Consider the following 22,493-nt stretch of genomic DNA (forward strand, 5'->3'; position numbering starts at 1 on the left):
CCGATGATGCCGAGCCGGGGGCGGTGCCGGCGCTCGGGGCAGCCCCGCCCGGCCCTGCGCAGCCACGCGGCGGTGCCGGCCCTTTGTTCCCGGGGGTCCGCGGCCGCCGGGAGGCGGCGGGAGCTGCGGCCAGCAGGATGCCATGGGGAACTGCTGGGCGCAGTGGTGCTGCGGGCTGTTCCTGCGGAGGGATGCCGGCCGCATCCAGCGCGGCGGAGGGTGAGCAGCATCCAGCGCCGCTGCCCCTTTCCCCTCCCCGGGGCGGGGAGGTGCCGGGTCCGCCGGCTCCGCCTTCCCCGTGGGGCACCGGGGGTGGCGGAGTGGGCAGGGATGCGGGGTCTGGGCTCCTTGGCGTGCCGGGGGCATGGATGGAGGCGCCGGGAGCCCGCCGGGCTCGGTGCGGTTTTTGTGCGGTCGGGGCTCATGCGCTTCCAGGGTCAGCGGCTCCTGAGCCCCGGTGTTTTTCCGGCAGGAGGTGCCCAGAGAGGGTTTTCAGGTCAGTTGTCAAAAGCCTTGCAGGCGGCCGTGCTGGTGGGAGCGATGGAAAAACACTCGGTTTTCTGCAATGTGATCTCGTCCTCGCCGTGAGTCAGAGGCTGAGCCGCTGCTGGGATAAATCAGGAGCAGAATGGTTCGGATGAACTCATGTCTGTTGCAGAATGGTTCCGAGGAATCCTTATCTCTTGGAAACGTGCGACAGCCTGTTTCATTCTGCCACAAGCAGTTCACGGAAAAGCACAGTGCAAACAGGGCTTTTCCCATATCCTGGCCGGCACTGGATACCTACCTATCACTTATTTTCGATGTGTTGGGGTAGAAATCGCTCTCAGCAGATATGCTGGGCATTTTACATGATGCAATCTCGTGGCCTCTTGCTTCACACCAGCTCTGGCAGGCGAGTCTCACCTTCCAGACGAGCTGCTTCTCAGAGGCAGGGGTGAAAAACCAGGGCAGTGCATGTAGAGGATACCTGCTTGTATTTTTAGTGCTCCGCCAGAGGGGATGGGAACACCTCCGATGCCTTGACAGCTGGCACTGAAGTAGCACTTTGTTGTGCTTTGAGAACAACAGGCAGTACTTGAAAGCTTCTTCCTGCACAACTTGAAAGCTTCTCCTTCCTGTGTGTTTTGCTGAGTCTCCTTCCACAGGCCAATACCCCTTTTTTCAGCAAATCTAGTGACAATTCTAGTGACAAAAAATTTAGTGCGAATCCCTGCATCTGTTAGTCCAATACCAGGCTGTCCTGGCCAGTGAAACAAATCTTCCTGCCTGCTGCTGTATTGTCTAGTTGTTCAGGTGTTGCACAATCTGCAGTGAAAGTCTGAGGCATATAAAATGTACAGAGGACTGCTGGCCTCTGTGCTTCAGATCAGATTTGTTTTCTGGGTGTGGTGGTGGTGGTAGTTTACAGAGTGGTGTCACAGTGCTGAGGTTATTTTCCTTCCACTGAGCAGGGAATTCTATTAAAACCAAAACTGTAAAATGTGGTGCATTATAAAGTTTGCAAGTTAGATTGATATCACCTTGTCCATGTTTGGCTGTTTCTGGAACACCATAATGTAAAAATGTAGCTTATCAACTTAATGATTACTTTAATCACTCATATCCTCCCCCAACCCCAGCTTCTTTATTTTAAGATGCTCCAAGATTTGCCTGTAAGAGACAAACTCCTAATTAAACTACTAAGTATAGAGTTTTTAGTAAGTTTCAATATCCTGGAAGATCGTAAGTTGCGTAAACGTGTTCATAGGTTGCTGATTCTTCACTTGAAGTTTTGTGCAGGGGTGAAGCTGATGGGTCTTCTGTTAGTGTCCCTAATGACCTCAGGCTTCCATGGTTGCCTTGAAAGTGGCCTTTCCTCTCTGGTTTCCCAGCAGTGAATCCTCTGGTAAAGGTTCTTTAGTGGCAGGAAAGGTTGTGTGATAAGGAACCAGTGGGTAGAGCAACAAGTTGCCAGGGGAGACGCTCCCTGAAGTGGCTTCCAAAGAAAAATGAGATGGAGATGAAATCTGATACGGTTAAAATAATTCAGGCTTTGGCTGCTTGTTGCTTTTATTATTGTCACAGTGTTGGTGTTGGTTGCAAGTGCTGAAGGATCTTTTCATGCAAGTCGAGAAATCCCTGAGGCCCTGCTTAATTCCTTGTACCAGTCAGCACTTGCAACTGGAAACCCTGGTTTTGGAAACAGTTCGATGAAATGGATGTTGCACTGAAGAGTGTTTATGTTAGAATGTTCTTCTGGACCGTGGCCAAACCTCCTTGGCTAGGTAGAAATGTATTCAGGGAACTTAACACTGTGTCAGGGTTTGTAGAGGACAGGGCTAACTGTCCCCTGTAAAATAATTCAAATAAAATAGGAAGAATTCTGAATAAAAATCAGGGAAGAAACCAATTCCCTGTATAAAATTAGAGTGTGAATTTAATTTTTTATTTTAGTTTAAAAGTATTGCCTTGACCTCTTACTGGATATTTTTCCCTGAGGCTCAGCCTTCTGAATGTGCCAAGCTGTCAAAATAAAATGCATTGTTTAGCACTGATGAGGTGCAAGATACAGGAAAGAGTTAAGTGCCATGGTGAGCAACAGCATTTTCAGAAATTGCCTGGAACAATGTTTTTTTTCCAGGAAAAACATATTAAAGGGATTGCAGAACGTGCTAATAGTCTGTAAATGTCAAGTCCAGCATCCTGACAAGTGATTTCATCTCACAAGGGTTGTAGTTTTCCCCCCAGTTCTACAGAAGGCACTTCCATGCTTTTGCCTCTCCCTGCTGTAGTTAATAAGTCAGTGTGCTAAATACATGAAGACTTTGTTGTTATTTTATAGTTAACATATTTTAAAATCTATTTTACATTCTCAGTTTCATTTACCTTCTGCTGTGCATGGAAAAGTCTTTTGCAGTCTAACTGTAAACTTATTTTTCCAGATCCAAGTATTTTAGAACCTGTTCAACAGGAGAACACTTCACTATAGAGGTAAGCATTTACATTTTTAGCTATTTAAGAAAAAGTGGGAAAAGCTGAATCCTGGTAATGCCTTTAACACTTTCTGCAGTTTATGAACACTGAAATATTCTGGGATATTCCAGCCCAGATTTGGGTTACCTTATAGTTTGTGGTATTTGTAGTCCACAGAGGTCCTTTCCCAACCTCCAGATTTAAATCCTTTTTGCCAAGGGTAGTGTAAGGTTAACCAGGAATAACCTGGTTTACTTTCCCTGAGCGTTCTGGAAGTCCTAGGCCAGCCAGATTGCCCCCTTTACTGAGGATAACATTAATTATTGTAGGTAATGCTTGGGCTGTCCAGAAAGTTGTGTACAGAGGGGGAAATCTGTTGTGCTACAGAAGAGTGAGTTTGTGCAGCTTAGAATGCTTCTTTTTTAATTAGGACTCTTCTCCTGTTAGGAAGAGAAACATTGCTAAGAAGGTCCACCTCTAAAAATAAAATTCCTCTGAAAGTAGAGTTACAGTCCCACTGTTAGAACTGGAGTGGTGTTTTTACAAGACACATAAAATATACAATCATACTTGCTGTATGAGTCTTTAGTGATTTGTTATATTGAGTTGTGAAAATGATTTATTTATTTTCCTCTGCAGTTTGAGAACCTGGTGGAAAGTGATGAGGTGAGTACCTGGGGCATTATGTGAAACCTGCTTGTACAAGCCTTAAAAATGGTTCCGACATCTGCATCTTCCTCCTGCTTTAAGCTGAGCAGTAGACTTAAATCACAGGGTTATTTTGTTTTTTTTTAACTTTCTGTTTTCCTTGCGCTAGGGGTATGAATTTAAGACTTTTGATAAAGATCTAAGAGATTGGTTTTGGGGAATATGGGAAATAACCCATTAAGGAAGGGGGCACTATGGACTTTGGGAAGAAAGAAAAGAAAAGAAGAGGTGTGAGGAAAAAGAGTGTTTGGGGAGACTCAAAGGAGAATTTGCTGCTGGTATAACTCTTCTATAAAATTCAGCAAGTGCCCTCAGTCTGAGAACAAAAATGGACCTGAGTTGCTTTGCTAAGGGAAGTTCTGGAAGTGCTCTGTCTTTACAAAAAAACAGACTTTTTTATTTATTTTAACAGGGGGAGAGCCCAGGAAGCAGTCACAGGTAAGACTTTGAGACTGAGGACCTCTCCTTCCCTTTGCTGTCCCACTGGTAACACTAAACAAAAACGAGTAAGGAAGAAACAAGGGACAAAAACAAGTAAGGAAAAAAATAAGTGAGGTTAGGACTGCAGTGACAGTAATGGTTCTGTTCCAGTAGTTCTGTTAGCAGGGATGGTTCTGAAAATATGCTTTCTGTAAAGATATAAATTATAAATAATATAAATTGTGAGAGCAAGGAGAGACAGCAGTGTCCTGAACAAGCTGGAGCTTTCAGGAGGAGCAGGCCACAAGCAGAGCCTGTTGGATGTGCATTAAAGGACTGGTCAGGACAGACCACACAGATATGTCAAAGTGCAAACAAAGGGTTGTCATGCATGAATAATGGATGGAGCTTTTTTGTGTTTCCCCAGGCCTCTGACTGAGGAAGAAATTGCAGACCTGAAAGAGAGACACTACGACTCCATTGCTGAGAAGCAGAGGGTTGTTGACCTGAAGCTTCAGTCAGAGGTAAGTGGTCACAGTGAGAGTACAAATTTTTTTCCTCCAAAAATGTTAGGATCAGCCATGGACACCAGGAGATTGCACTCACATGGAGCAATTGGGTTTTGTTCAGCAGTTTGTATTTTTTAGCCTACAAGGTGCACAAATTCCTTCTTTTTAACAGTCTCTTAGCTGAAAAAATGGAATTAATAGGCTGGGTTTCTGACCAGGATCTCTTAAATTGAATCCTTTTTCAGTGCAAGACCAAATGGGGAATATTCTTAATTCAACTTTTCCTGTGTTGAATTTTCTCCACAACTTTCTTAAGGGAAAAAAACCCACATGATTTGTTATTCTGTTTTAGTGCTGCAGCAGTTAATGGAATATGAAGTGGAATACAATGTAGAGCTTGGATGAACTTTGATCTAAAGTGCCAGTGAACTGTGGAACTGAAAATCTTTAAATCTTTCGCTGTGCAGTCCATAGTAAAGTAGAAAAAAGCATTGCAGCATATTATTAGTTCACAAATAATAAATGTTTTCTCAGTAGTTACCTAAATTTCTTGGGCTGTTTGCTTGCGGGGAGGGAAGCTGTTAAACCCAGTTAATGCTTTAGCTGCAGTCAATTTTGTTTTGTTTTGCTTTTCTAGCTGCTTTTCTTTTGTTTTCTTGCACTTATGGCTTTAATAATAGGAAGATAGATAGGTTCTGCTTTTGTTAACCATTACTGTTTTGTTCATACACAGTTAGCCTTACAAGAGGAGAAGTTAAGACTAGAAGAGGAGGCTTTATATGCTGCACAACGTCAAGCAGCCAGGGCAGCAAAGCAGAAAAAGCTCTTGGAGGTGAGGGGAAAAAGACCCCAATATTTATGAGAGCCTCTGTCCTGTCCCTATGTATGCAGACTTCCCTGATACCCTTTCCATCTCAGGAGACCTGACAATGAGGTGGCTTTGGCTTGCAAAGTAGAGAAAGAAGTACAAGATTTGGAAGTGCAGCTGGTTGGAGCAGCTGAAAATCACCATAATTGTTTGAAACAGTCACCGAGTAGAGATTTCGAATGAGCTATAATTTTAATCTATAATTAGCTTCACACTCTTCTTATATAATATGTAGAAGTTACTGATTTTAAATGTAAAAATGATCTGTGGTGTCTTTTGGGTAAAAAAAAACCTTGAAATTGAGCACATGTTTAATTTAGGCATCATTTAGATTTGTAAAATGTACTTTTTATATTTGTGCACTGTATTGCTCCTTATCTTTGTGTTCTGTATTGACCCTGCTCTGGAGTACTCATCTAATTTCTGTGTCACTAAGTATAGCTCTCCTTTCACATTTCATTCTCTCCCCTTGCCATTTGGTGTGGGAGGGTTAATTCTTTCTGACCTTTTTGCCTGCTTTTTTTTCCTTACCACTTATGATCTACAGAAAGCCAACAAAAGTAGATTTTTTTAAAATGGTGTTAACTGGTTTTTATAGAAGTTCTGTGCAAGAAATGCTGTATTTCTTGTCTCTCAGTATTTTTAATATGCATTTCTTGTAGTCAGGACCTAAGACAGAATGGGTTGTAGAGATTTTAATTTCCTCTTGGTGTAAAATTAGTACCACTTATCTCCTACTCAAACAGCCTCCTCAAAACCCATAAGGATTATAAGGATTTTAAGGAAGAGTTTTTGTCCAGATATGCATCGAGCACTTAGCCCTTCTGGATAAACTGGAAGCTATTTTGGAATGCATCACTCATCTCCCTGCTGGTTGTGGGCACAAATGGGAAAATGGCTTTTTCCTTGGAAGTGTGGCCTCTCTCAAAGCTCATTTGGCTTGCTGATGTTGCCCTGCTAAATGTCAGGGTCTGTAACAGCAGGGAATTTTAATGTGTGTGTGTCCAGGAAAAGGCAGTGCTGGATAGTGGGATGTGACCTGGCAAAACAGGGAGATAATCTAAATTGGGCATAATGTGGGTATAGGAATCCTGAAAGAAAACGGTTGTGTGTGTCAATAATTGATTTTGACAGATTTGTTGACTGTGTTGTGCCAAATTTCTGTCTGTTTCTTTCTCCGTTCTTGAATCTTTTCTCCTCTAACCACCACAAAGTGATATTTCTGCTTCCACTTTTTTTCTCTACACTCCCCATTTGCACATTTCCACTGGCAATTATTATAATTTAAACATCCAGGATGCAAAGTGTGCCAGAAAACAACCCCGCCATCATCCTCCTGGGACTGAAAAACACAAGATCCAGTGCAGTTACCTCCCCACACCCAAAGCAAAGAGCAGCTCTCAGATGAAGTTGACATTAGCAGAGTTATTAATACTTTTGGCCCTGCAAGGCAGCAAAGCTGTTATTAATATAGATGAAGCACTTAGTGCTGATGGAGACAGCCAGAGGAGATGGCAGCACTGCTTTGCACAGGGATGAAAGGATTTGTAGGAAATATTTATCTTTTAAATGGCAGGGTGGCTCTTCCTGGGCATGGAGCAAAAGAAATCCAGCATCACCCAGGTGTTAGTTGTGCACAGAAAACACTTTAAGAAGACAGCAGACAAGACAGGTGCAGTCCTGACTGAGGTTTCTAAAAACTGATGGGTTTTTTGGGGGGTGCATAAAATAGGGTAAAGTGTTGAGAGCTCTGTTTTGAATGTTCAGCTTTTTCAATTATTTGCTTCTCTTAATAGCAACGTAGGCAGCACAGGATAACACAGCAGAGAGCACATGCCGTTAACAATGGAGAGTTCCAGAGGTAAGAGAACAAACTTTATTCCTGATAACTCACAGTCCTCACTGTCTGTAGCCCTGTTCCTCATCTGGAAAGCTAGAGGGTATTTTGGGTTAATTCTGGTTGTTGCTGGAGTAATTAGACTGCTGCGTACAGTGCTACTCCCAGCTGCTAACAGATATTTACACACAAAATCAATTTTGTGGTTTATTTTAGAAAGGTGTTTATATGTAAAATTTCAGCTAACATAAAGTATTTTTATTGTTCAGGACCCTGTTTTTTTTTTTAAACACAATAGAAACACACTATTTAAATGGTTTATAGAGTCTGCCTGTTCCTTCATTAATATTCTTAATTTTATTTATTTATTTATTAAATATTTTATGTATTTATTTATTTTAAGTCTCTTTATTCCCACCTCCCATGTTTGATGGTGGTGGTGGGAAAAACAAGCTTTAAAAAAAGTGGAGAAATTTACACTGGAATGGTGTTTGATTGTAGAAAAAGTTCATGCACAGAAAGCAAGGGGGGCAGGAAGAATTTTGCTATGGAAGCACAGTTAGAATAGGAGCTGAGAAAACTGAGTAGGAACTGGCCAGATTTCAAAAACAAAGGACTGCAGGAGCAGGGTTTGAATTCATCACTTAAAAAAATGAACTGAAAATTAAGGAGATTTTATCTAAAGTGATGAAGGGGGAGGAGTTGTTTTGAGTTAATTAATTAATTTTTAACTGAAAATACTAATAAAAATTGAGCAGAAGCACAGGCTGGAGAGGATGCGATGAACAGGAACAGAAAGACATTTTGCAGATGATTTTATAAATCATTTAGTTCAGTGTTTATATCCTTTGTAGCAGAGCTGGGGGCATGTGGATTAACATATTTTTGATGGCAGCCCTGGAGGTTTCTAAAGCTGTAAAAATTGTGTTCTTGCAGCTGTGTGGCAGAGGAGGACCTCGATCCTTTCCTGAGGAATACAAAATTCCAGTATGAAGCTTTCCGAAGCAGCAGTAAGTCTGCCTTTCCTTAGGCACATCTCTACATGTTGAGGGGCCCTGAGGGGCACAGAGTGCTGCTTCTTTTTCTAGATAAACACAGATTATTTCTAGTTTTATGTTTACACACACAAATACAAAATGTGCATAAATGTATCTGTAATTGAAACATCTGATAATTTTTTATCTGATAAATAAGAGATAGAGGTGAACATTTCTTGTAAAACCAGTTGAAGATGCAGATGTGTGTTTATAGCTTTTTTTTTAAATCATCCCTTGGCAATGTAATTAGAATTATATTAATGTTTAATTTTTTTCCTAATGACATGCAAGAGGTGAATTTGGCTGCCTGTACTAAAAAATTCCATCATACCAGTTTAGAGGACAACAATATGATAAGCTTGTATCTGTTAGTTTTGGTGACAGTACATGACACCCACTAAGGTGGAGGACTGATGGCTGTGTGAGTAGTTTAGTTTTTTGGGGAGGAGAGGCTTGATTTGTTTTTTTTTTTACAGGTCTTCATAAAGCTCAGCTTACAACTTATTAAATTTCTTTCTAGTTGTAATTAGGTAATATCCTAGTGATACTGACTATTAATAAGCTACTGATTACTCTTTGAACTGATGAAGTACCTTTTTCAGCATGCCTGAGGTTTAAATGGCCACAAAGCATGATGAAAGCTTAATTTAAAATTTTACTTTTGCATGTTTAACCTGAAATTCAAGTACATTTACAAATTAAAAATACATTATGGGTTGGTTTTTTTTTAAATAGGGCTTTCATCTGATGCCACAGTGCTGACACCCAACACAGAGAGCAGTTGTGACTTGATGACCAAAACCAAATCAGTGAGTGGGAATGATGACAGCACCTCCTTGGATTTAGAGTGGGAAGATGAAGAAGGTATTTATCCTGAATTTCAGCTTCATCCTGAACCCAAAAGTTAAAGATCTTGTCACTTTAAGCTGTGCTCATTGTAAATTTGTCATTTTCAAAAGGGAAGGTGATTTTAAACTTGTTTCTTATGGAGTTTCTGACAAGTTTGTAATGGTTAAACTGTAAATTATTTTTACTAAGACAAGTTCTTTATTTTTGATAAATGTGGAGATAACCCTACTAAATGAATTCATTTATTAGGATACTACAATAGATAAATGAATTAATTTTCCTGCATTTTGTGGAACTGACTTGTAAACTCCTGACAAAAGTAATGGTGAAGAAATGCTGCCCTCTTGTGAGCCAGGAGCAGAAGGAAGAGCTTGTTCTTCCTTTCAAAATGTGGTGGTTGGTCAGGAGTCTGACTTCAGTATTTTGGGAAAAACCCAAAATTATTATTATAATTATTATTATTACTGGCACTGTAACATTCACTGGGAACTTGGATCTGCATTCCAAGGAGTATAGCAATGATACAGCAGGAACATTGCTGCTGTTACAGGTGTTTTCTGCACACAATATTCTTCTTTTGTTTACTAAATCTGCAAAAACTCTTGGTTGAAAGTTTATCCAAAATGCTGAGACCTTGGCTATCAAAAGGCTCACCAAAAATAAGCAAGGGTTTGTTTTTTAGCCAATCTGATAGGTGATTAATGTCTGTAATAACTGACAAACCCAGTGAAATCTTAGATGTCTCTGAGCAGTGCCCAGAACCTTATTTTGTGTGGAATTAAACAAACTGAAGACCTTTTCTAGACCACTGAGTCTGTGTTTTCCTAGACTACCAGTATCTGTCCATATTCTACCTTCGTTTCTCCTGGCAGAAACATAAAAGTTAGGTGAAACTCAAGTGTTTCCTCTGTGTGTGTGTGTGTGTGTGTGTGTGTGTTGGGAAGGATGAAAGTTTGACAAGAAAGTCTCACAGATATGTATGCTTAGCAGAAAGACTTTTAAATGTTGAGTCTGATCAAGGAATAGAGATGGAAGCAAGTTTTGATATAGAAGAAAAGAATTGCTGAGCCAGTCTTGCTGGCTAACCAAGGAGGCAAAGGGGATGTTAGTTGGAAGGGGTTTTTATGGCTTAGAGCAAAGGATAAACCCACCTCAAACAAAAAGATGTTTTTACCAAGCAGAAAGATAACACAGGCAAACAAGTCAGAAAAGTTGCAAGTAGAAAAAAGGTCTTAGAATTTTCCACTGCAAGAAAACAGAAAAACAACTTGTAGCTTAAACTGTAATGTACTAACTTGTAGCGATTGCAGAATAGTAACATGAATATGGGAATTACAGGAGTTATGATAGGCTATAGATAGAAGTTAAGGTATAGATTGGTTCTACTTGTGAAAAACGCCAATCACTTGTTTTTAAAATTTTAGAAGTTTAATAGTAGTAAAATGGTTATAAAAATAGTAACACAATTAGAGTAATAACAATTTGAACAAATTGAATTAAGACAATATGAGACAATAAGAACAAAGAGTTACGGATGTCTGGGTGCCTTTTTTCTGGGCATCACGAGCTGAAAAAGGACACCCCTGAACAGAGGATTAACCCTTAAGAACAACAGGCCATTGCATATTCGTACACTTCATACATGATGCATAAATTCCATTCAAACACAGGATTCTGTCTGGTCATTGTCAACTTCTTCCTTCTAATCCTAACAGCGCCTCCAAGGCGGGAAGAAGTTCGTTTCTGCTGATAAGAAGGCAATAAATTCCCTTTCTCTGCAAGATTTAGGTGTCCTGTGGCTGCTATCTCGCTGCAAGTCCTTTCTGTTAAACAAAGCATCCTACATAGCATCGTTTCTATTTTAACAATTTTTATAACCTAAAACTATATTTAACACAGTACTTAAAAATTAATACAGCATTATTTTCTAACACAACACGTACAATATTCATTTTAATATTTGCGAAAAGGCAATCATAAAATACATGGGTTTTTCACATACTGCATTTAGATGCTCAGCAAAGAAAAGTATATAATGCATTGTAACCAAAACCAAAGGGTCTCCAGGGGCCTGCCTGCAGCTGGAGCTGACAGCTGTAGGCACAGCTCTGTCACCCACGACCCTGGACTGCTGTAAGCTCTTAGACAGAATAAACTGCATTTTAGAGAGCCCCTGGAGTCCCGCATCTCTCATTGAAGCTCTTCCAAAACGGCAGGCATGAACAGGATGATCCCGGTGCGGGAGCGCTCCCGGACGGAGGAGGACATCCTGCGGGCGGCGCTCAAGTTCAACAGCAGGAAGCCCGGGAGCCACCCGGCCTCGGCCTCCGACGACTCCAACGGGCTGGAGTGGGAGAACGACTTCGTCAGCGCCGCCGCCGCCCTGGACGACAACGGCAACTCCGAGTACGCCGGCTTCGTGAACCCCGTGCTGGAAGTGTCGGAGTGCGAGCGCCAGGACAGATAGTGCATCCCTGCGTGTCCCCAGTGCTGCTGCAAAGGGAACGGAACCCACGAGGCCACTCAGCTCTTTGTCACCTGCTCCCCTTTTCCTGACAGTCTGAATTCAGAACTAAGTGCAATTTTATCGTCTACCTTCTCCACTTTTGTGAAAACTGTTGTGGATATTTCTGGGTATCTGGATTTAATAGAAAATTATCTGCACTAAATTGGAGCTTCGTAGCTTTGACTTGTCTATATTTTAACTTGCCTTTTATTTTTTTTCTGGATGATGTTTCTATTGATTTTGTTTTAAAATTCATCGTTGGCCTAATATTTATCTCAGAAACAGTCCTCTATAATTTAATACAGTCCTCTTTAATACTTGAAGATAGAGAAATAATTTTTAAATATTTCTATTTCTGTGCTTTTTGACTTGCTCTTCAGCTATTTAGAGCTGCAAAACAAATTTGACACATGGCAAATTTGCAGATTTTCCCCTGTCTAGCTTGAAGCCTTCCTAGTCTTCTGTTGTCCTTTTTCCATTTATTTTATTTATTTAATTGCTTTATGCCAAGCACGGTTAACCTCAATGAACACAGTAAAACTCATCAGGTTAGGTAAGGTACTGCCTTGTATAATAATATGCCAGACTTAGTAAGCGTGTGCTAGATAGAAAAGAAAAACTAAAATATAAATTCTCTGTATGTGTCAATAAAATGGGAATTTATGTGTCAATAAAATGGGAATTTTAACCAGTGAAGAACTGGGAGGACCAAAGTCTTGTTTTCCCAGCCCCCCTGAACAGACCAACCTCTGTTACTACATGGTCCTTAAAATTCTTCAGTTGTGGAAAATTTATAATTGCACTGGACCAGAACAATTATGGAAAAGCAACATCCAGTGAGCAAACAGGGAGGGATGATGGCTCTGCTGCTGGCAGGGTGGGAAGAACAAGAACCTAAAAACTGAATTTTTACAACTGCATTTTGAAAAGAAAGAAGAAAAATTCATGTTTTAACAGTGTGTTAAAGTGCTGTGCCTTTCCTGTGCCTCTCAAGTGGATGGTTAATCCTGCCAGTACGGGCTGAAATCCAAGGAGGTGTTCAGTGACTGCACCGCTGCTGTCCTGTGCTGTGTGGTCTCCCCCAGTATTCCATGTCAATCTTACTTTTTAACAAAAGAGAACCTGCAAAGTTCTTGCAGGTCTCAAGCTTTCCCCAAAGTTTCAAAGTAAAGCCATTCTACTCTGCCATTATTTTGTGCAGCTGTCTCATTTTTCCAGGGGGAAAAGGGTGACAGGGTTTAACTTTGTTTTGGAGTAAAAATAACACATTGTGGTAAGTAAGAAACCTGCTCTGTCAATCATCAGAACTGAATTTGTTGGTGAAAGCTGTGTGAAAAATGTGGTTTAGCTCATCTGAAGCTATCTGGAATATTTGGGTGGTTACAGTGTGGATAAGGAACAGAAATCCTGCACACTGGGGTTAAATGTGTACAAGTAACACGAGAGAACAGATAAATCCTGTTGGTAACATTTCATCTCTTCAGTTGTAGCCACGTCACTGGAAATATTTTACTACTATTATTTACATTTGCAATACTTGTAATGAGCTTTAAAGACCTGTACACATCAAATGTATATTTGGGTTTGGCCTAGGCTGCTGCTGTGTGACTTCTCTTGGATATTTCTTTGTATAGTATATTCCTGTGGGAAGGAAGGCAACTTCCTCCACATGTAAATAACATGTTTTTTACCTGCTGAAACTGTCTCCTCCCCTTCCCTGGTCACTGCTCCTCCTGTCCAGGGAACATGAGGTGACCTCATCCTGACCATGCCTTGAGGAATTAGCTGACAGACCTGCCCTTGGGATGAACAAGAACTGAGGAAAAAGGAGGCTGACTCCAGCTTTTTCTGTGATGGGCATGTTCTGTAGCCATGGTTGATGATAACATTTGTAGAGCTCAGTGCACCACGCTGGGTGACTTTTGAAGTGATGCTCCATCTCTGTGGGTACTTGAGAAATGGAGGGATTCTACAAACAGCTCATGTGAAGCAGTTCCAGGGTACTGTAAAATGCCTATCTGTACAAATTCAAGAGTCATTAAAATTTTCAGCAAGTCTTACATTTGGCAGTGTGGTATCTGTTGCTGGGTTTGTGGCAGCCATGTCAGAGCTCTGCTGAATCCCACAGTGTCCCTTCTGGGGACCTGTTGCAGAAGACCTGGGGAATTTGGAGCATGGAGCCCTTCTCCTGTTGGATGTGAGCAGCTGTACCCACACCCTTTAAAGGCAAAATAACCTTCCTTGTGTAAATCACCTTCTTCTGGTCAGATCAATGTAATGATAGGAGACAATCCATTTTTTAATATGCATTTTACACGATTGATTTTTTCCTCAGGTAAACACAGCTGAGCAAGTGATTGTTGTTTGGAAACCACAGCCGGCTTCCAAGAGTGGAAAACATGGCAACAAAGTAATTTTGTCACAGAGGAGATGAACAGGCAAATCCTGCATAAGCCTGTGTTTGAGTTTCATTGCCTCTCCCATGTGACTTTCTCTCACTCGTGGTTGGTTGCCTTAATCCCAGCTGTTCCTCCCCTCAGTTATAATTATGGTTTTCTTGGAATGATTAATGCTGAAATGCATCCTAATATTCAGGGGTGATGAAGTGGGTAACTCCTATTGTTCCCCAGTGTGTCTTTCAAGCAAGCTAAAATCCTTGCCAAAATAAAAAAGCCAAACGCCAATGAAAAGCTGAGCCCCTGACAAAGAAAAACTTGACTGAAACAATCTGAGAAATACTTAAAAGACCAGAAAATTATCAGAGAGGTTTGGGTAGAGGAGTAGAGGTAGAAAACTTCCTGGAAGTATTTAAGTAAATTCTTACCTTGGAGCCATGGCATCTTTGGAAAGCCCAGTGACAATCTCTTATCTTGATGGTCCTGGAAATAATTTTATTCTCCAAAAATTCTTTTAGAGTGCAGCTATACAACAGAGCAAACCCTTACTAGGGAACAAAATGTATTTATTGCAAAATAATTGTGGACTTTTATAGACCATGATCATTGGTGCAACATGTTTGTCTATGTCACAAGTAAAAGTAGTTAACTTGCAAAAAAAAAAAAAAGTTAATTAAATAAGTGAAAATAAAAAAGAAACCTTGCTTTGAAGCTAATAAAAACATAAAAGGACAAAGTGTTTCTAAGTTGCAAAATCTGTGAAGTCACAACGTAGGCTTGCAAAAAATACTGTTTGGGATTTGGTGTGCAAAGCAGAGCACAAAGTAAAATATGCAACAAGACACTGTGTCACCCCCTGGTTGGGACCAAAACCCTGCTGTGCACGCTCTGTATTAGTGCCTGTTAAATATCCCTCCAAGGCACGTGGCCACAGTTCTGGGATTCTGTGGATTTGAGTGACTCCTTGTCTCCCACACCTTTCTGGGCATCAGAGAGCCCTCCAAGAAGGCAGTGTCAGGAATCCATTCCTGTGGAGGGAGCAGTGCTCTGGAATGCCTGTGCTCATAACAGCAAGTAAAGAAGACTGATGTGCAGCAGTCAGTGAGCACCACCAAGAACACTGGGCTGAGGTGAGAGCTGTGTGTGCTGGAGGCTAGAAAACATGATCCAGCCTCCTTCTCCCCGCTAGCACATCTCGTTCTCATCAATCTCTGTGGGGCTTTTGCCTTGGCCAGGAGGAAAGGAAGGAGAAATGCCATTATCAGGAACAGGCTGCAGGGATGGCAGGCACCTTTCTTGTAAGATGGGTGCTTCAGCCAAGTGCAAGTGAGTCTCAAAATAATCCACGGCCTCCCCTTCTTGAATCTCCGCCAGGACCTGGTATTCCCCGAAGCAGATGATGCTCTTCCAGGGCAGGTCGGTTTTGTTCAAGTAACCCAGCTCTGTTTGGTTGACGGTCAGCTTCGTTTTCTTGCTCAGGTTCTTGATCTCGAAGGTGTACTCGGAGCTGTGGAGCTTCCTGTAGAACTGCAGGGAGAACTGGATGCGGGAGACGCGCGTGTCCACCAGGCTGTAGCGGCACAGGCTGGAGTCGCGGCCGAACTTGGCCGTGTCGTCCGCCCGCAGCTGCTGCCGCCGGCAGAAATCCAGGCAGCGGAACATCATCTTCTCAGCCTGCCCGGGGTGGTAGAAGGTCAGGTGGAGGCACGTCACTGTCTCCTCTGTTTCGGCCTCCTCGAAGGCGCTCATGGCGAGAGGAGCCCTTGGAGCCAGGAGACGGCAAAACCACGGCACAGAGCGGCTGCAGAACCCAACAGATCGGTGTCAGCACTGAGATATTCCCTGTGCTCCTCTCCACTCACTGCACAGAACCTCCAGGCACCTGGAAGGTTCCAGATACCTGGAAGCACAGCAGCCACAACTCAGCGCTGCTTGCCAGCAAGCTCCTCTCCAGGCAGATTTATCTTTGCAGGAAATATGTCATTTAGCAGTTAGATTTGCTTGATAGGCTTAAAATGGGGTTAGGCAGAACTGGCTGGGCCTGTGTGCTCTGCTCTTTATCAAGAGATCTTTACCAACACTCTGTCTGTAGGCAGTGGTAATTCAAATATTTATAAAGCATTCCTTGGGCTCTCCAAACTGATCTCTTGCACGGACAAAGTGTTTAGTGAGTGATGGCTGGGATAGCATAAAAAGTGAATTTAAGAAGTTGGACTGTCCATATGACCTAAAAGAGGAATTGTCACCACCTCTAGGTATTTCCCCATTGTCTGCTGGAAAATCCCAGCTCTCTGCTGCTCCAGAAGCACTAAAAACATTTACTTTTCTTGGGTTTGGTAGTTTTGTGTTGTTTTTTAAAGTTCTTTACGTTCAGCACAGAGACCACATACTTATGAAACAAATTCTGTTCCAAAGCCTGAGCAACTGCAGTGCATCCTAATAAAACCTGAGACAGCTCAGAAAAGGCTGCCGTCTGCTTCTCTAAATGCAAGGCCAGTGTCTTTCCACACTAAAACTGAGCCTTGAAAAGAAAAGCCTTGCTATTTGAAAGCAGAAACCAGCAAATGAGTTCCCAGTTACTCACCAGGGAAACATGTGAACAGCCATTTAACTGGTATCACACAGTGCAGATGTTTCCACATCCAGACTGCAGTGAGTTCCCAGTGTGTCTCACACAGCTCTGGAGCTCACCAGCTCCATCCAGAGCTTTATGAGCACCTGAATCATCACTGCCATGAAGTGATGATTGTGGTTTGTGATGATGGACTTGACTTGTGGTTTTTACACACTGCACCCAAACACCAAGCATAGTGCATGGTGGTGTATCAGTGCATCGTTTTTTCTGTGTGAAACCTCAAAACTGCTCCCTTTGCACCTTTAACACAAAACCAGCCACAGTTCTGACACAGCAGCTCAGCAGCCCCAGCTTGGTTAGTGAAGCACGCTACAACAGCACAGATGATGAGTGAAACACAGAATTTCCAGCAGATCTCCCTTTAAAACAACTAGGAAATATCATCTGTGCTTTTGGCAGGAATGCAGACAGACACCCTGATAGCAGGTTACTCCTTGGCCATCTGTGAGCCAAGCTGTGGTGGCACCATTGCCAGTCCCTCCTCCTTGTGGATTCCCCAGCTCTCTCTGGGACGCTGGAAGCAGCTCTGTGGGCCAGGAGGGACTGTCCCCATGTCCAGCTCTGCCCTTCCTTGTTGTGCACCAGAAGGGGATATTACATGAGGTCATCTTTGGTGAAGGGAAAAACCACCAGGCACTTTCATTATGTTTGCAGTTCAGAGACACTTCTGTGCCTCACAACTTCAGTGCAAATTACTGAGTTTTACAGATGGCTACATTAATTAAACACAAGAACAGCCTCCCACTGCTTCGGCAGCTCCCCCTGATCAACCTGGATCCCGGCAGCTCCCACAGACCCTGCTCCGGATCCACGATCACCTCAGGCATCCCCTCACAGCCGCCCGGTCCTGCCTCAAAGCTCACCGAGGTCGAGCACACCGAATATTCCTTAACGTAAATTGACGAGTTTCTACTTAAAAGGAGCTTCTACTTACTAGAGTGCATTGGCCAGGAGGAAGAAACCTTCTGTAGATTTCTCTGCAGCTCTAAGGCAGCCACTGCTCCGCTGTTGTCCGTCTCGGCACCGTGCTCTCACCTCATCATCCTCTCCTAGGGGACAGCGAGTGTCATCACCCCCACTTCCAGAGGCAGCAGAAGAGCGAGAAGCCCTAAGAATATGGGCTCCGGCTCCGGAGCAGGCTCGGTGCCACCTACCCACACCACAGCACGGCCAGCCCGGGATCTCCCGGACGGAACCCATGGGCACTGCCTGGCACATCCCGCCCCCTTCCTTCCCCTCACGGCCCGGCCGCCTCCTCACCTGCCGGGAGCGGGGCTCCGGCGGCCGCCGAGGGCTGCGGCGGCTCCTGACTCCCGGTAAGTCCTGAGGGAGCCGGCGGGAAGTGCTGGGGCGGGAGGAGCGGGAGCAGGAGGAGCCGGGACGGGCGGTGCAGAGGGCACCGCGGGGCGGGGAGCTCTGGGGGCGCCGTGGGGCCGGAAGTGGGACGTCTTTAAAAATAAAGGAAAAAAAAAATTTAAATTATTTATTACAGTGGATAACTCTAAAGGAATAGCCACAGGTCTGTCCGGGGTCTCTGAGGGTGTGTTCAGAGCCGTGTCAGGGATCACAAGTCCACGGGCTCAGCTGTCAGACAAAATAATTCTGGTTTAACCCCCAGATGAACGCTTTGAGGAATAAAATGCTTTGGGAAGCAGCGCACTGTGGGCATATAGCAGTTGACCTGATGATGTTCTTAAATTGATTCTTTTAAAATGTTTGGTTGTTTGCTCTAAGCAACCAGAGTTCAGGTTAATTGCACCAGCTTTGGGAAATAATGTTGCCCTGGCCGATGGTCTAAACTGATCTGAAAACTTTTCCTCACTTCTCTTTTTTTTTCTTTTCCCTTTACAAATCCTGAGACAGCCGTGGATTTTTCTTTATCCAGCGGCTTGGTTTTCCGTGTTCACCTGTGTTACCCTCTCAGCCCAGTACAAGTGGCAAAGTGAACCCGTTCCTTTTCCATCCTGATCCCAAACATTCCCTGTCCTCCCTTCTCTGTGCCTGCACTGCAAGTACTGAGGGCTTCCTTGCTTTGGCATGGGCCATCAAATTCTGCCTTGCTTCATACAAACTGTTTTTCACTTGTGGGTTCTTTTCACATCTTCAACAAACAGGTCAATGACTTGTGGGTTGATAAATTCCCTTGTAGTTCATATGAAATAACTTTCATCTGTATCCAGTCTAATAGGGCTGTTCCATGGGCTCTTCTCCCTGACAAAAAAAAAAAAAAAAAAAAAAAAAAAAGGGGGAAAAAAAATGATTAAACTGTATTTTGCAAGAAGTTGTGCTGAAAAGCAGAGAAGAAAAACAGATTGTTCCAACTTTCTCCCAGAGTGAGATTTTTTACATTTTTTACAGCCGGCAGGGCTGGGCCTGTGTGCTCACACACAAGAAAAATGAAATACTTTGTTGCCTTCTGGAAAAGCCAGAATTGTGCAATCCTGCTCTTTATTGCATCTGTCGATGGTTATAATTCCTGTCAGCCCTTTGTTTCCGGAAACAGCTGAGTCCCAGGCCATCAGACAACTTTTCTGATGGGATTATTTTGATACTTGTATCTATTGAGGTATGTAAAGACCTTTCCCGTTTTCCCCTAGGATTGTGTAACGTCAAATTAGCTGCATATTCTTTATTGTTTTATGGTTTAAGTATAGCTCTGTGTGATTTTGTACAGGGGAGGGCAGGAACTGGATTTACAGCTTCTCTCTTCAATAAGTTTCTAGCCAGTTGAAACGCTGCCAGCTCAGGAAAACAGCTCCAGGTTTGTCCTTTATGAGGGAAAAAATATATGGAGGCACCCTGTGCCTGTGGGGGTTTTGGGTGATCTTCCTGCTGAAATTCTTCTGTTCTGTAGTAGAGGTCATTCCAGTATTACAATAACTTCTTTTTGTTGAATTTTCTTTGGTCAAAAGCGAAACTGCAGATAAATGTGGTGTTTGGGCTAAGTTAGTGTTTTCCAGGCTGGAAGACTGAGGTGGTTTTGCCGTGGCTGTGACAGTGTGTTGTTCTTCTGGCAACTGACTCCTCTAAATTCAGAGCAAAATCCATAGATTAATCTGGGAAATGGAAAAATACCAGGAACTTTTATGTTGCTGCCAGTCCTAATTGGCTTAGGAAACAGGAGTCAGTGAGGGGAAATGTGCTTCTTGCTCTTTCTGGCATTTTCATGGGTAGGTCAGAAGAGTTATAGGAAGTATAGTCACTTAATCATCTGAGGAAGTGCTTATGAGTTGGCAATGCTGTGGTGACATTTCTTGGACACTTGGGAAAAAAGTCCTTTATAGTTTTAGCCTTTTATGGCATAAAAGCCTTTCCAGACCAGTCTGAAACTTTCTCCTTGTCTCTGTATTGAAATTTACACCACGAAAGTTTCCTGACCCTGCTGAATCAGCAGGAAGTCTGGCCTGATTTCTGCTTGCTGAGATTTCCACAGTTCTGCCCTTCTCTCCTAAGGTCAGATTTTACACCTGGTTATCAAAACTGTCGATGTGGTGCTCGGATTTGCATGTGGGTTCAGGTGTAAATGTTGTGTGTGAGTATAATTCCCGTGGTTTTTTGGGCTCAGAAAGCCCAAGAAGGGTGCAGTAGGTGGGTGTCTGTCCCCTCCAGCCCTGCTTGCTGGCTTTCCCTGGTGTTAAATGCCTCACTGTGTCTTGTCAGCTGCCACACAAGCCTGGGCACAGTGCTGCTGTACCTGCCCTGTCCCGGGATGGCACAGGGGTGACCTGAATTTGTCCTGCCAAGTAACTGAGGAGCAGCTGGGTGACAGCTGAGTGATTTGGACCATAAAGCCCAGGCTGCTGACAGCCCTTTTCTTATTCCGAGCCACCCAGGCACTCCGAGCACAGGAGTGGGAGCCAGTAGGTGGCAGTTTGTGACCACACATGGGAACACAAGGTTCGTTTGGGGGGATTTTTTGTTTTGTGCTAATTAGTTGTTCGTTTGTTGCTGGGTTTCTTTCCTTTTTCTTTATTTTTAGTTTTTAGTCGGACATTTAATTTTGATAGTGCAAGAGTTGTCGAGGTGCTTGTAAGTTATTGGTAATAATGGTAGTGAGAACTTCCAGGAGTTGGGAAAGGCCTGATGGAGTGTGCAACAACCTGTAGTGAGGTTCTGCAGTGAGTTATTACTGCACAGCAACCGCGTGCCTCATGCTCAAACAGAAAAGAGACAGGCCCTTCTCCAAGGCAGGTGTGCTCCAGAGATATCCCACTGTATTCCACTGGATGTCAGTGTCACACGGAGGAGAGGATGTGTGTTCCCTGAAGTTTTAGCTCCCAGTGCCAAGGGCAGCTCCACTCCATCAGCAGAGAGATCTTCCAAAGGAGGAGGAGAGGGCACAATTCCCTCTGTTTATTTCCCTCTTTGATCCTTGTTTACTCAGGAGAAAGAGCTCTTCCTCTTTTCTTCTCATGTGACCTGAATAAACTGGTGAGGAATATTCATCTTGGCTGGTAAGAAGTACTCCTGACAAGATGAACTTTTGTTTTGTCCCTTCCCAAGTTCTCATTTTCATTCTGCATCATGGTCTGCCCCTGGTCCTCTTTCAGAGCCTGTCTGGCTTCTCCCTCTCTCTTCCTTCTCAGTTTCTCTTCCATTTTCCTTTCCCTCCTGTTGCCTGTTGTTCTTCCCTCTCACCATCCTCCTGATTACTTTTCCTATTCCCTTTGCTACTCCCTCCACCTTGTGTTTGTTTTTTTCTCTGGACCCTTTCTCCCTCTGCTGCAATGGAAAAAATAATTTTTGTGGCTATTTTGATAGCAAGGAGTTGAACATTGCCTTCACCAGGCCCCCCATTTTACTGTGGAGGCTGAATCCACTCTCCTTGTCTGGTTTGACGCCATTCAGACAGAGAAAATTTCATGTGCACACTGCAGGCTGAGCAGAGTCAGCCTTTCCAGTTCCCTTCATTGAATGAAGAAAGTAAGTTTGAACAATTAAAGATAATATAAGCTGCATTTTGCTGATATGTAGCAGGACCAAAGAACATAGTGACCTTCTTGTTATTTTGTAATTTTTTTCCCCTTTAAATTTCTGTAGTTGTGAAGGTGTTGGAGATTCCACAGCGTGTGGCAATAAAAACACACTTCCATTATCTCAGTTTACAGCTTTCAGGGGCACCCAGCTGTGAGAGATGCAGCCTTACAGGTACATCCATGACAATTTCTCTCTTTTCACTTCCAAGATAGATATGTCTGTGTGTCCCAAACTACTCAAGCAGCTTCCTTCCTACTCAGGGAAGCAGCTGTCTGGTTCTCTTCACCTTTGATTGTTCTGGAAGCCCTCCCTCAGGGCAGTTGCTGCTGAGGTTTAGGAAAAAAAGGGATTTTTATTACTGTAGGCACTGAGGGTGGTGAGGGCAGCTGGGTGTCTCTGCTCTGTCCCTGAGAGGAGCTCCTGGAGGTGGGAAGAGCAGGATTTCAGAGCACAGGGAGCATCCCTTTCTGTCTCTGTGTATGGCCTCACAAGGGAGCACTGTTCAACAGCTTCAAAGTGCTGCAGGCCTGGCACAGCCGTGGCTGTGGCCACATGTAATATAGCCTGTAGCTCTTTAAAGAGGATTAGCCTCAGATCAGGGCCAGCATTCATTGCTGGGTTTCCTGTAAAGCAGAATATGCTAATGAAATGGAAATGTCTACAGCAAACATTGCATAATATGGGCAACCTCAGAAGTGAGCCCAGTGTCTTGATATCTCTGCTGGGAGCCAAACTTTCATGTTCTGGTCGTTGTTTCGAGAAAAACTGAAGTTTATGGTATCACCACAAGCTCTCT

The 22,493-nt window shown here is 43.3% G+C and overlaps 3 protein-coding genes across 7 annotated transcripts in view; 2 read left to right on the top strand and 1 right to left on the bottom strand.

Annotated features, from left to right (window-relative positions):
• Positions 1-46: 46 nt before the first annotated feature.
• On the top strand, positions 47-14,211 carry AP1AR (adaptor related protein complex 1 associated regulatory protein). Of its 3 annotated transcripts, none has more exons than XM_059470548.1 (10): positions 47-219; positions 2,925-2,973; positions 3,595-3,621; positions 4,076-4,101; positions 4,511-4,607; positions 5,326-5,424; positions 7,257-7,321; positions 8,234-8,307; positions 9,070-9,198; positions 11,400-13,781. In XM_059470548.1, the coding sequence occupies exons 1-10, from the start codon at positions 143-145 to the stop codon at positions 11,648-11,650; spliced, it is 894 nt and encodes a 297-aa protein (XP_059326531.1). In that variant the 5' UTR covers positions 47-142; the 3' UTR covers positions 11,651-13,781. The 3 variants fall into 3 exon arrangements, with proteins under 3 accessions (XP_059326531.1, XP_059326532.1, XP_059326530.1); XM_059470547.1 differs by lacking the exon at positions 47-219 and adding an exon at positions 335-496 and having other exon boundaries at positions 11,400-14,211; XM_059470549.1 differs by lacking the exon at positions 5,326-5,424 and having other exon boundaries at positions 11,400-14,211.
• TIFA (TRAF interacting protein with forkhead associated domain) lies at positions 13,293-18,030 on the bottom strand. 3 transcript variants are annotated; one of them, XM_059470551.1, is made up of 3 exons: positions 17,981-18,030; positions 17,655-17,769; positions 13,293-15,886 (listed from the first exon to the last, which is right to left on the bottom strand). In XM_059470551.1, exon 3 carries the CDS (start codon positions 15,832-15,834, stop codon positions 15,271-15,273), a length of 564 nt encoding a protein of 187 aa, XP_059326534.1. In that variant the 5' UTR covers positions 15,835-15,886; positions 17,655-17,769; positions 17,981-18,030; the 3' UTR covers positions 13,293-15,270. The 3 variants fall into 3 exon arrangements, with proteins under 3 accessions (XP_059326534.1, XP_059326533.1, XP_059326535.1); XM_059470550.1 differs by lacking the exon at positions 17,981-18,030 and having other exon boundaries at positions 17,655-17,934; XM_059470552.1 differs by lacking the exon at positions 17,981-18,030 and having other exon boundaries at positions 13,293-15,759; positions 17,655-17,807.
• A 1,213-nt stretch (positions 18,031-19,243) lies between these two features.
• ALPK1 (alpha kinase 1) overlaps positions 19,244-22,493 on the top strand; it is a 31,217-nt gene continuing 27,967 nt past the window's right edge. Inside the window, exon 1 of the mRNA XM_059470709.1 lies at positions 19,244-19,286. The gene's annotated coding sequence lies outside the window, so the exon portion shown is untranslated. The remainder of the gene's footprint in view (positions 19,287-22,493) is intronic.

This window comes from Ammospiza nelsoni, chromosome 4 (genome assembly GCF_027579445.1).
Source record: "Ammospiza nelsoni isolate bAmmNel1 chromosome 4, bAmmNel1.pri, whole genome shotgun sequence".
Classification (NCBI taxonomy): domain Eukaryota; kingdom Metazoa; phylum Chordata; class Aves; order Passeriformes; family Passerellidae; genus Ammospiza; species Ammospiza nelsoni.

Coding starts and splice junctions, on each gene's coding strand:
- AP1AR (XM_059470547.1), top strand. CDS start 369: ATGGAGGCGCCGGGAGCCCGCCGGGCTCGGTGCGGTTTTTGTGCGGTC. Junction 2,974..3,594: donor GAGAACACTTCACTATAGAG/GTAAGCATTTAC, acceptor TTTCCTCTGCAG/TTTGAGAACCTGGTGGAAAG. Junction 9,199..11,399: donor AGAGTGGGAAGATGAAGAAG/GTATTTATCCTG, acceptor CCAAAACGGCAG/GCATGAACAGGATGATCCCG.
- TIFA (XM_059470550.1), bottom strand. CDS start 17,920: ATGGGTTCCGTCCGGGAGATCCCGGGCTGGCCGTGCTGTGGTGTGGGT. Junction 15,887..17,654: donor CTCCTGGCCAATGCACTCTA/GTAAGTAGAAGC, acceptor TGGGTTCTGCAG/CCGCTCTGTGCCGTGGTTTT.